Below are 13,790 nucleotides of genomic sequence, written 5' to 3' on the forward strand. Positions count from 1 at the left end.
CTTGATAGGATTTATGCTGTGTCACAAGCAGTAGATGATATTTTCCTAAATAAATTGCTTACAGATGACATCTATAATGCTGGGAAGAGCTGAAGCCTCTCAGCACTCACAAACCCCTTGTTTGTTGAAGTGAATTAATCCCTTGCAGCAGGGCTCTCATTTTCCTCACAACATGGGCACTGCTAGCCTTGATGGCTGCACACTGGCATTGCTCAGATCTGCCTGCAATCAGAAAACCAGGCCAACAATATGCAAGTGAAAGGCAGAAGGGTATGGCAGATTATCAAAACACGAGGTGTGAACTTGCTGTTCCAGTATTATGGACTTCTCTAAAACTGGGCAAAACATACATTCTTTGGTCAGGAGAATTGCACTCTGATCATCATTACTGACACTGCTTTTAAAACACAGCCGGGCAAAAAAAAAAAAAATCACTTATCCTGTTAGGTGGTGTTTTCTCAACTTCACAACAAAACTTCAGTCTGAGGATTTCTCCACATCAACTCACTGCATTAAACTCCTACAATTTGTCTCTCAAGACTCTCTTGAACTGCAGTCCAACTCTCAGTAATATATGCTTGAAAAATATTAGCAGTAAAACTCCAGTCTGTTCTCGTAGTAGCAACCCCATCTGAAGTGTAGTCTTTTATCAAAAAAATAAAAAAAGGCAATTGAGTGCCATTGTGTTCCTGTGCATCTGATGATGTAGACAGAATAGTATCTACATCTTACAGACACTGCGAGCCATCAAGCAGACATCCGGTCACAGTGTACAGCTGTCTTTACTGTCCAAGCAGGTGTCACATTATCCATCAGTTCATGTTAGTTCACAAACCATTAAAAACACTGGTTACTGATGTCTAGTAACTAGTTCCCAGAAATGTGCTAGATGGCAGATGTGCTTGTAAAATATGTAACTGTTCAGTGGAAATTCAGACACTTTTGCAACAAGAGAGAAAGATGATGTAGATGCAGAGCACGATAACTTTTTCTGACAGTTGTTCAGGAAATTATGGTTCGTACATGAAATTGTAGTAGTAACAGTAAACTGCAAGTGAGGGGGCAGAGAAAGGCCAGGTGTCGGAGTGCGGACGTGGGCTGGCGGCTGAGCAGTGCCCCCATCAGCCACCCCGGTGCCTGCTGAGGTTTTTACAACACACAGCCCTCAGGGATGGGGGCTGAAACACAAAGCCAGAGCAGGGCTCTGCCCCTGCGCCCCAGCCTCACTAACTCTTCTGCCTCTCTGTGAAGGGAAGAAGAACTCAATCCTGCTGCAGAAGTTCCAGAAGGACCTCAACACCGGCGTCTTCAACAACCAGGAGAATGAGATCTTGAAGCAGATCGTGAAGCACGACAGGGAGATGGTGCAGACCATCGCCCCGGTGAGCCTGCAGCAGATGCCAACCCTCAACTCCAGCACGTCGGCCTCGTCGTCGCGCGGCAGGACGCAGTCCCCTCCCGTGTACACCACCAGCAGCCTCTCGCACACCAACCTGCACTCGCCCTCGCCCAGCACGCAGCCGCCCCAGCAGGCTGTCATCCTGTCGCCCTGCTCCTACACCACGGCCGTCTGCAGCCCGCCGGTACAGAGCCCGCTGGCCGGCCGAACTTTCCAGTACGCCTCGCCGACCGCCTCGCAGCTCTCCCTCATGCAGCAGCAGCAGCAGCAGCAGCAGCCGCCGCCGCCGCCGGGAGCCGCGCAGAAGAACGAGGTGCACAAAAGCACCCAGGCCCTCCACAACACCAACCTGACACGGGAGGTGCGGCCGCTCTCCGCATCGCAGCCCTCCCTACCCCACGAAATCTCCACGCTGGTCGCCAGGCCTCATCCCACCGTGGGCGAGTCCCTCGCCTCCCTCCCGCAGCCCGCCCCGGGCCCCGGCGTGCCCCCAGCCGGCCGGGCCACCGTGCCCCAGCGGGTCTCGCTGTTCCGGCAGATGTCCTCGGGAGCCATCCCCCCGAACCGCGGGGCCGCGCCGCCCGCAGCCCCGCTGCAAAGGGATTCTTCCACAGTCTTAAGCACAGAGCCCGAGGGAGATAAACCGCGGTTCGCCTCAAACTTATGATCCCTGGTGACTGTGAGCAACAGACTTGCAACCAACCGAGCACCATCCCCCGAACTGTTTTAGCCTGTTTCCTAACGTGCCCCAGCAGTCTACTATGAGAAAAATAATTTAGACAGCTTTGCCCTATGTAACGAATGTAAAAGTTTTATATATATATATATACCTAAATATATATATATAAAAGCAATTAAAAAAACTTGTTTGAGTTCATGTCTTCCTTTTTCGCAACCATTACAGAAGATTAAATTTAGCTCTAATATTACTTATTTTTAATGTGTTGACCTTAAAATCAGCCTAGGAGATTTCTCTGGTTATGGGATTGGCTGTTTTCATGGGGAAATCGTCAACACAATGACAAACTTCAAACAAGTATATTTAAAAAAAAAAAATCGATTTAACACATAGCACTGACTGAGTGATACTCTGAAACCTTTGTTACTTCATTTATTGCATATGCGTTGTTAATTTCTCGTGAAGAATTCAGTTGTGATTTCACATTGCATTTCATATGTTAGCACCATCCATTGGAATTTAGATTGGAAAAGAATTATATTGCAAACACCTGCAGTGTAAAGGGAGGCACTAGCACTCCTCTGGATAGTTTGTAACCTCATGGAATGTCAACCCTTCTGTTGTCTAAGAGAATTGGGTGGACTTTGATCTTCACACTGCTAAAGACTTTTCAAAGACTAAATATTGCCATTGTAAATAACTTTTTAGACCCAAGCAAAAATAGCTGCTGTGTGGTGTACCATTGCAAGGTCTTTGTTTAGGAATTTAGGTTCCGCTTTTCACTTCAAAATTTACAGTTTTAAAATTTGTTAAAGCTAAGTGCAACACAACTGTTAAATTGTAATGCAATGGCTTAAAACCTACAGTGTTACTTTTACATGCAATGTTTTATGCAAAATTGTACGCTTGATCCTGCAAACCGCTTGTACTTCACCAATACCATCACTTTTCTTCTTGCCCTCAGTAGCATCTGAGAATATTCCATGCATGCTTTGAAAAAAAAAAGACAATAAAAATAGGTTTGGTCAGTAGGAAAAGGCTTTACGGTATCTTAGACAATAATAACCATTCATTAATTGTGTCTACCTTAAAATTCCTATAATGCTGACTTTGAATCTCTGGTTTAAGTCTAGAAGTGAGGTTTTTCATTTAAAGGATTATTTGTAAACCACAGCTTGATTTAGACTTTCAGGTGCTTTCTGTGTCTTCACTGTAGTTTTGTAGTTGACTGTGGTGTTAATTTACAAAAATAAATATAATATAGCATCAAGTCTGTCTGGAAATGCACGATTTGCTCTGTGTATATTGTAATTAAATGGTTAGTATATCCTAAGGCATGTAGTGTCAAACATAGCCCATAGGTATGAGGTTTATTATTTTTTATGTCTTCAAAGCAGAAAGGAAATGGTGACAGAAAGCAGGGTTAAAGCATACTGTTTTGTGAACATTTTGTTTTGTTTGCTCAAACCTTCACATTATCTTATCCACAAAAAAAAAAAAAATTCGTAATCATTTGTGCCTAATTTGTCACATTAAATAGAGATTGAAACTAAATGTGTCATAATTTAACTCACTGAAAAATCAGCATTATGGATATGATACAAGCATATTTTCTGTTCCTTAAAACCCAGCTGACTCTGTTAAGGAAGTGAATGCAAAGGAGTTCTTCTCTTCCCATCAATGCTGAGTTTAATGATGCATGGAAAAACTAAATAACATCACAAACTACGTAATGCAGTGAATCCAGATGTACTTGAGAGCCAAGTAAATATTCTAAAGCTAACAGAGCTTGAACCCATGCTGCCTGTTATACCTTTTACTAAAGTGGTACATCAAATCAAATTTTTTAAAATCTTCCTTTTTTTTTGCTGACTCACATTCACTAGTAAAGATCAATGTAATTAACCCACTAACATGCTGCTGCCATTAATTTAAGTGACCTGGAGTGGAAATGGGGAAATGATTGTTTAAAAAAAGTGTCTCAAACATTATGGATACGCTGCAAGACCATTTATTTATGAGTACAATACCCCTTATATTATTTTAATGCTAACAAATTCTGTCAGTTAATTAAGATCATATACTGATCTTGAAAACTGTTTAAGGTTTACATTTAATAGGAGAAATGGGGTTAGTAGCAAAATATTTTTATATATATTTTTATTTTATTTTAAGCACTATGAAGAAATATTAATTCACATGGTCTTTCAGTGAAACCATAAATAATTTTTAATGACTTTGTAATAGAGTGGACAATATCTAGGATTTGTATGTTAATTTAAAAAAATGGTACAGGGTATAAAATTATATACGTATATATATATATGTATGTATGAATGTATATATACTTAGATTAAGAAACAAATGACTCACATTCCTGTAATATAAAGGTCCATTGCTAGTTTCAGAAGTGACCTATTTTCTCTGTACATAACTAGGCCCATAAGTATGAAATCTCACATCTGTACAAGATGAAATGTATTAACGAAAAAGGTTGGATATTACTGCTGCTGGGAAGAATATAGATCTGGTTCTTACAATAATTGTATGATCAGGGATGAGTTAGATTTTTTCTTTTGTCTTTGCTCAAAGCCATAAATAAACAAATATAAAAGATTATTAATAAATTGAAGAAAATATATAAAAAAATAAAACCATGATTTTTTTTTTCTTCCAATATCTCTATAACTGAGCAAGTTTTGCTTTACCATAAAAGAACTCTTATCTCTTTTCTTTATTCTGAGCCTGGAAGTGGTATGCACTAAGTATGGGGAGGTGGAGAAACAGCTGCCTGAGTAATTCTGTACAGTCCTGAAATCAGAGGGCTTCAAAATTCAAGGATACTACTTGATTGACACAAGCAATTCCTAAACTGTGGTTCCTCTGCAGATTAGAGAAATTAATTTTCTCACTAAATTCTCATTTAAGCTATTACCATTTATCTGAAATACATTATGAGTACAAATACATGAAAGTTAAGCTTGTTTTTATATATTAAATATCCTGCAGGAGAATTGCAAATAGTTGTTAGTGTAACTTAAAGGAAGTGTATTCTATGATATTTTCACTTTGTCTTAGTGTGTGTGCCAATCCCAGATGATGTACCTCTGAACTTGTGTATAAGAGTTGCGATTTCAAGGGAACATTGACATGGAAGTAGTGTTCATTAATGACATTTTAGGTCATTGTGAATTAGAAAGCACAGTCCATTCAAATCAATAGCACATTCTGTGTTTTACGTAAACTTCAGTAGTATCAATAGAATCCTAGATTGATAAACTGATTTTCAGCAAGCATGAGTAGTTGTATTTTAAATTTTCACTCTAAAGTGCATTGTGATTTCCTTTCACTAGTATTTCTTGGTTTTTTTCACTTTGCATTATTAGGATACAGCTCTATTCCAATGGTAGGCAATTAAGTGATTTTCAAAAATACCAGCATTGCACTAGAAGAATTTTGTTAAGCAGCAGAGTTTGGTTCTCCTGTCTACATTTGACCACTGCACAGAGTATACTTTGCTGTCTGATTCAGTCTTATTATTTCATCCATGTTTGTGTGCAGAAGCAAACAAAACAAAGGATTGTTTTTAAGTGGTATTTCATATCATTACACGTAATATTGATGTGTATTTACACACCAATTGATAGATTTTTTAAATCTCTCCATTTCTTATATCTCTATTTACCTTAGCCTACTTCCTACCTTGCCTTGGACTGGAACCAAAGTAAATTGTATTTTAAATAGCTAACTTCCATGCCTTGATGCATGTCGTTATGAGTTAAGCTAAATATTTCTATTTTCAAAATTTGAGTTCTTACACTGACATTAGTATTTCTACACATGTGCATTCTTTTCTACTGTATAAGTGACATTGTTCAGTGAAGAAAAAGCAATTCATTTAAAAAAAAGAGATATTAAACTTTTAACTTTGAAATGCAACTGCTCTGGGAATACTCAGTGACAGTAATTTCTGCTGTTCAAAGTCCTCTTCACACCAAAAAATTGTTACAGTATGGGAACAGAAAGTGTTTTGTTTACAAATGGTAGGTCTGAGCTACAAGCATTATCTGAACACTATAAGAATTGGCTGTGCAAATTTATTTCTTTAGTGATTTTGCATTTCCTCTCCTTCCTTTTTTTTTTTTTTAATCAGGGAACTGTAAGAGCATTAATAATGCCCTAGACTAGGAGAAATGTCCTAGGAGAAATACATGCTGTGAATTTTGAATTTATAGATTTTTCCCCAACAATCGATACCCTGTGCTTGTATATTTAGCACTGTGAATCACCTTGATCATCTTAACGTCACAAAATATAAGATGTTCTGTGGGTGGTACATTGAGTATGACCTCTATTCATGCTTATACACCTTTTCTTCAGAAAGCCAAATATGTGCAGTCTGTTTCCTGTTTTGTCACTGCAGTGTAGAGGTTTTAAGTAGAGATCTGGTTTTGAAGTTTAAAAAGTTCCTGTGTATCAGAGAACAATAACTGCAGATCACAGTTTTTATGTGGGCAGTTAGGCATTTTGGGGTTCTAGGCCAGGCTCTTCTTGAATTGCATTTTTTTTCTCTGCAAAGTCAACATTAATAATGGGTTTACTGTGTTTGTTACACCAAATATGCAGTCTGTATTTTTGAGGAGAGGCCTGCAGTGTTTTATAGCATCTAATTTTTTTCAAGTGCTAGAAGATTTACATCCAATTATATTCATTCCTCTGGTTCAGCCAAGAGGCAATGTGAGCAGTAACTGTTGCCAGGTCATTGTCCACTGCAACAGGAAATCTAGGTAAAGTGAGAAGATGGACAGCAGTAGTAGAGCTGGTCTTACAAAGAACCAGAAATGTTCCTAAGTATGTACCAGACTGATCAATTCACATCTGGACCTTCTATGATAAAGTAGATTGTATTGCAATTGCAAACTTTGCTTTTTTAAAATCTGCTAGTCAATACCCATTTTGTCTGTAATTTGTCTTCACCCTCTGCTAAGTCATCTTGGCAACACATACCTATATTTGTAGACAGTGCATCTCAACTATATTTCAGTTCAGCTGATTCCTGCATGTTAAATATCAAAACAGAGAAATATTAAAAAAGAAACCCAAAAAAATACCAAAAATGGACCAAACATGATAAGGAAATGCATTGTGTGCCTTTTACCAACTGGTGTTATGCTAATGCCCTCCTCCAGGAAGGACTTAAGTAATTTCACTGATTCACTTGGACCTTTGATATTATGTCACAGATAATGGTGCCCTCAGCAGAAATGGTGAATGCCATGGAAAGATCTTAGAGAATGGTTTTGACGTCTCCTTTCTTTTCTCCAGTAGCAAGAAGCTGTTCATCAGACCCACCAGACAAATAAGATTACAGATGGTATAGTTAAAGGCTGTTGGTTTTGTTCACGTTTGTTTTGAAAGAGGAAAAGATGTGGACACAATTCAGAACTCCTAATGAAAACCTTGACTGAATTAATGCACACAGAGAAATTATAGAGCACATAACATTTGAAAACAAGCTTTTAAGCCATGAGAAAACATTAATTTGTTCACCACTACATATATGACTTAAGGTGGTATGTGTCCCTAAACACTGTGTAATCTGTCTCTGGGCTAGATCAAAGATAACCTCTGAGCCAGAAAGTGAGAAACTGCATCTTTAGACTTTTATTCTCCCATTTTGTTTGTACACATTTAAATGTCCCAGAATAAAAAAGCCAAATACAACCAAAAAAAAGGACATTACAAATCCTTAAGGTTTTGATCCTCTATAAATAAGCATTCCAACTGGGTCTCTGTTTTCAGAGAGAGCTGCATTAATCATAATGAAAAGTATCTCATGTATGCTATCTCTGAGATTTGGAGTTTGAGAAGATGAGTACCGTATAGCTGTTATTTTCCAGCTCAGGTCTATGACAGTGAAGTGTTCTGTGAGAGAATTCATGTTTTTTACTGGTCTTCTGTCATTGTTTTAACAGCTTGCTAAGAAAAAGAAAGTTGGCATTGTTAATAAGTGGCAAAAACTGACATATCTGGGGTAAACTTCCATAGTGTAGGCAGTGTTATTACAGCAGACAACACTGAACACACAGCACCATATGTCATGGTCCAGGTTACACTGGCTATTTCAAGTCCGTGATTGTTAGTGAGGTCACATATTGTTTATTGCTGCACTCTGCTTGGGGTTACTTTTTGCTCTCTTATCCTGTCCTTAATACTCCTGTGCAAGACAGACATACAAATATCTAGATCATACAGAAATTGTTCTGTCTTCTACAACAGTTTTTTCATCATTTCAGCTGTGATGGGTGAAAAAATTCATTGCATCAAGTAGAATGATTGTTGTCTTGGGTTTTTTTTTTCCTTTTTTTCTCATGTGTTTGGAGAAGCTTCTCAGTAGTAACGGGAAACACTGATGTCATCACCAAAGCGCAATGAAAAGAGCAAAAGTAACAATAACAATGAGTAGATGAAAGGCAAAGAAAATTCCCAGAGGCAGAAAAAAAATTATTTCCTTGAAATAAGGCATTTGTGTTGAGATTCCCTGCAGGACATGAAAGGGATAGGGGAGGAAAGATGACAACATGTCACGTCCTATTTAAGGCTGCCAAGCGGCTCTGCCATGAGGGTAGCGATAAAGCAGGAGGAGCAGGAGAAATCAATCTCTCTTGTTTCTATCACAAATACAGGACTTCTTTTAGGTAATTTGTTTTGTTTGTTTTGAGTACTGAAAGTTGGTAGACCCACTTTGCTGGTTGCTTCTGTTGATGTCAGAGATGGGCCTGCTAGAAGAAGGATGTGACAGAAATGGTCAAGAACATCACAAAACTGGTGGGTATTCTGGGCATTTTATGTCACTGATATAACGAATCCTTGTAGCACCTTTTCTACATTAAAAAATCCTGTAGTAATTATTATTCTTGTTACAATAGCATTGTACTCTGTGTTTAACAATTACTTTTACAATTATTGGAAAATGTGTACAAGATTTATCAACATTGCTAATTAAACTTCAAAACAGGCTGAAGCAAGTTTAGTGTGAATCAGTCCAAATAACCCCCAAAAAATACTACTGATCAGGGCTCGGTGGAGGCTGGGACACAGCATATGAGATTTTCAACAAAGTTTTTTCCAAAGATTTATTCTAACTTAGATCCTACACATCACCCTATCTTCGTGTTGGTTTTGTTTGTTTGTTCGGTTGGTTGGTTTTTTTAATATTTTTTATTTTTTCACATCCTGTAAGTCATTTGTTGGCTTCTGGGAGTGACGCCAGAACACTGTACTGATGGTGAAAGTCAACAAATCATGACAGTACCCCAGAAAACTGTGATAAAACTGTATTTGGCAGCCAGAGACAATAATCAGGAAAGGTTAGTTGTTTGCTTCATGGTATGTCCTGCAAATATTAGGCTTAAAGAGAGCTAGGCATTATTTTGAAGTCCATCAAGAATAAAATAACTAGAATATGATTGAATTGTATCTATTTATACATTAAGTTTTAACACTATAGTTGGGGAGCAGCAAGCTCATCCCAGATAATAACAGCAAATCTAGGATAAATAAATATACTGCCCAGTGACTACACCTACCACCCTACAACAAATGAGTTTTGGGAGGAAAAGAGATGTCACTCATTTAACAATTAACATCTAAGAACACTCATACAAACTGCATTTTGTGATGGAGCATCTTATCTCAATAGGACTCATGTAAATTAGTTGAAATTTTATTGGTACTAGCAGCTTGAATATATGCCCTTACAGCAAAAATGATGGAAAGCTATTCAGTAATGTATAAATTATATCGAATATAACAAAACCAAAACAGTTATCTACATATATCTAAATCTTATGCATAGGCTTTTATGCAGATAGCAGTATAGCCCAGTGTTCTATACCTTGAATCCAGAGACTGCATATTGGATGTTAAGTTGCTTACAGCCATCTGTAGCCTCCAGCCATTACTAACTGCATGCAATACCATCAGTGACTGATGGGACAGTTTTTCAGCCAGCAGAAGAATGTTGTACTCAAAACTATTCTTTTAAACTTTAGGTGCAGGGGAATAATTTAACCAAAAGTATTTCCTAATCTTAAACTGTTAACTGGTTATAAAAATATTAAATAAAATACTTCAGACATTTCATTTTAGATTTTTTTCAGCAAGTAGAACTCTCAGATCATATATTAGGTTTATACCATATACTAAGATTAAGGTTCCATCAGTAGGGATTTTGATTATTACCTTAATTTCTTATATTCCATGGTGACATTAGAGAACAGTGTTGGAGTACAACAAAAAAAAAACCCTAGCTCAATAGAACTGAACAGAGGGATTTCTTTTAAGGGATGGAGTAAAGAAATCTCACACTGTACAAGGCACTATGAACAAATTCTTCACCTCTGTTCCCCAAGTCTCATGGTAGTACCAGCCTTTCAGCTATGGTGCATCTGTTCTGCTCAGGATTATTCATTTAGCAGTTCATTCACTAGCCTTTTTTCTAGTCTTCCCTGGTCCAGCTTGAACTCTTGCTCTTTTTTTCAGGGCGAACACTGGCCATTTACTGCAATTCCCTGTCTTTTAAGGCAGTTCATCTGATGCCTAAAACCATTTGCATGGGTTGTGGGATGAGTGCACAGTCCAGCTGACAGTCAGTAATGAGCAGCATCCCTCTAGGATCACTGTTCAGGCCAATATGGTTTCATGTCCTTATAACTCTGATGGTGGGACAAAGTGCACTCTGCAAATTTGCCAGCACCCCACAGTTGACAGGGTCAGGGAGGGGAAGCAATTAATGTGGCAGAGGATAAGGTTGTTCAATGGGCCCTCAACAGGCTGGAGAAATGGGCTGACATGTCATGAAGGTCAACAAAGCAAGTGCAAAGACTTGCAACTGGTATGGAATACCCTATTCAACATTACAGTCTGAGGGATGGCTATTGTAATGGAAGGCATTGGTGAATCGATGCCATGTTTTTTCCACAGGGTCCCTCGTGGAGACGCTTAGGCGGCACTCTGCCAGCACCCACGCGTGCACACAACCTCACCCTCACAGGGTAGTCGTGAACAGCTGCTCACACACACAGTCTAAGCATGAACCGGAGACAAAGAGGAGAGAGGGGTTCTCTGCATGCAATTTCGAGGCTTTTAATGGAACCAACACACTTGAAGGGAAACAGAGGCAAAAGAATCAAGAACAAAAGCTCATGCGTGGTTTTTATCCCAAAGGGTCCCAGGGGCGGGCAGAGTATCAGAAGCCAATGGTCTGAGGGCTAGGGGGCAGAGGCAAGGGTGAGTGACATAACAGGAGCCAATGGGAGAAGGGATGGGAGGTGGGAGAGAACCGGCGACCAGCAGGGTCTTGGTAAAGGAAGAACTTTCCAGCGCAGTGATGTGGAGGGAGACCACTTCGTAGTAATATGGGGGTGTAAAGTGGACTTAGCCACCGCAACAGATGGCTGTGTAGAAAATGATTTTGTAGAAGAGCTGGGGACATGAGGGTGCTGTGGATAATGAGATGAGCTTGAGCCGAGGTTGTGCTCTGGCAGCAAAGGCAGCACTTGACATGCTCAGCTGTATTAGCAGGGCAGCAGCCAGCAGGCTGAGGGAAGTGATGTTTTCCTGTAATGCAGCACTTGTGGGACTAAATCACAGGAGTATTGTGTCTAGCCTGGGGCTCCCCAATGCAGGAAAACCATTGAATAATGGAGCAAGTCCAACAAAGGATACACAAGGTATCCAGGGGCATGGACAAGGAGAGGTTGAACAAGCTGAGCTTGTTTAGACTAAAGATTAAGGCCTTATTTCTGTCTGTGGATACCTGATCAGAGGATACAGATGTGGTGGAGTCAGGATCTTCTTGCTGATGCAAGCAGTAGTTTGAGAGGTGATGAACGTAAGTTGGAACATATGAAGTTCCAACTAGATAGAAAGGAAAAATGTTTTTTGCTGATAGGGCACACAAATACTGGAAACAAGCTGAGTGAAACTGTTGCATCACCATCCTTGGAGGTGTACAAGACTAAGCTGAGCACTGCCCCAAGGAACCTGATCTAATTAGACCTGTTTTGAACAGGGTGTTGTACTGGATAGACCCCAGAGATCACTTCCAACTTAAATTTGTCTATGATTTTGTGATTATAATGTCACCATCTGTGCCCACCTGTCTTGCCCTCTCAGCACCAGCCAGTTTGTCTGAGCAAGTTTGCATCCAATGCCCTTATGTCACGAAGTCAAAGCCACTGCTGCTTTGTTCTTAATATGGAGACCTTTGGGCATTGTAGAGCAGCCCTGTACAAGATGCTTTAGGAGAAGTGGAGTTCCCTGGAATCACTCTGTGAGTTAAAAGGAGGAAAGAGAAGAACAGAGGGGAGTGGGGGAAAAGCAGTGAAATGTCTCAGGTAATACAGTGTCCTTCCTGCTTGAAAATTCCTAAGTAAAACTGCCAAATTTTTCCTCAGGCAGTGTTATTTCTGCATGCACTCAAGCCTCTTCTGTTCACTCAGCTGACAAGTATCTTTACTATCTCTCACACTTAATACTATGGTGCCAGCAGGCTGGGCTGGATTACCTTCTGTCTCCTGCTATAAACCAGAACAAAAACTGTCAGCAAACTTGTAGTTGTACAGCCAAAACTCAGTCTTCATTTGTTGCAGCAGTGCAACAGGTGACACTAAACCTGGTAGAAGCATCTTGCTTATGCTTCTGTGTGCATTGTAGCCCAGCATACTCATCCGTAGTACAGAAACCAGGGTATATTTATTTTGTATGTATTGTCTCTGCACACAAGCTGAACATAGCCTTGAATGTTCGCTCTGTATTGAAGGAAATGAAATATTTTATTCAACTACAAATCGAACTGATTTTGTGCAGGTGCAGTGATTTTTGTAGACTAATAATACTGAAAAAATTAGAAGTAGGAGGGAGAACTAGTACTTTTAAATGCTGGTATGTGAGGAGACAGTCATTTGTGTGCTTCTTCCAGACATGCCTGGATTATGTGACAGCCGTTGCTGTCATTCAAGAAGTGGTTTCAATTAGGCTTCAAAAAGATGGTTATCAGCTTTGTTTCATTTTTGGGGTTGAAAGGTGCTTTCTGGTTGAAATCTGAGTAGTAGAGGGGCCTCTCTGTCTTTGTTGGCTGAGTGACATTCTAAAGTTTTCTACAAACCAAAGCTGCCATAAGTTACTGAGCTTGTTTTATTACTTCAGATAACAGACTCAAGGCTTTTTCAAACATTTCCTTCCAGTTCTCAGACTTTGCATCCAGAAGCAAGCTAAGAAGAGACCCAGAGAGGAGTTGCTGTTCAATGCAGTTGAATACTACTCTTAATAGTACCTTATTTAATTTGGATTTTAAATGTTAGCCTGAAGCAGTGGTATACTGCATATTGCTGCAAATTTATTATTATTATTATTATTATTATTATTATTATTATTATTATTTATCTCAAAGTTGGTGGTAGACTCTCCGTGTATGTCAAATGAAGTTCTAGTCGCTTTCAGGTACATGCTGCAAAATTGAAGCCTTTTTTCTCAGTTAGTTACTGAGCAGATAACCATGGTAACCATATTACCATTTTAACTCTCCTCATCAGTTAATCTTAAGTAGCCAGGTGAGGTGCTCCACTACCATTCAGAGTCAGCTCTGAATCATTATGTTATAAGTAAAGGTTTCTGCAAGTAGTCAGTATTACAAGAAACTTCTACTTC

General features: G+C 39.3%; 1 protein-coding gene across 1 annotated transcript in view; it reads left to right on the forward strand.

The window, feature by feature from the left end:
* The window catches only part of HCN1 (hyperpolarization activated cyclic nucleotide gated potassium channel 1), a 207,241-nt gene extending 203,017 nt beyond the window's left edge, over window positions 1–4,224 (forward strand). Inside the window, exon 8 of the mRNA XM_032096554.1 lies at window positions 1,252–4,224. Within this exon, the coding sequence (XP_031952445.1) occupies window positions 1,252–2,066 (815 nt within the window). The 3' untranslated portion in view covers window positions 2,067–4,224. The remainder of the gene's footprint in view (window positions 1–1,251) is intronic.
* The last annotated feature ends 9,566 nt before the right edge of the window (window positions 4,225–13,790 follow it).

This window comes from Corvus moneduloides, chromosome Z (genome assembly GCF_009650955.1).
Source record: "Corvus moneduloides isolate bCorMon1 chromosome Z, bCorMon1.pri, whole genome shotgun sequence".
Lineage (NCBI taxonomy): Eukaryota > Metazoa > Chordata > Aves > Passeriformes > Corvidae > Corvus > Corvus moneduloides.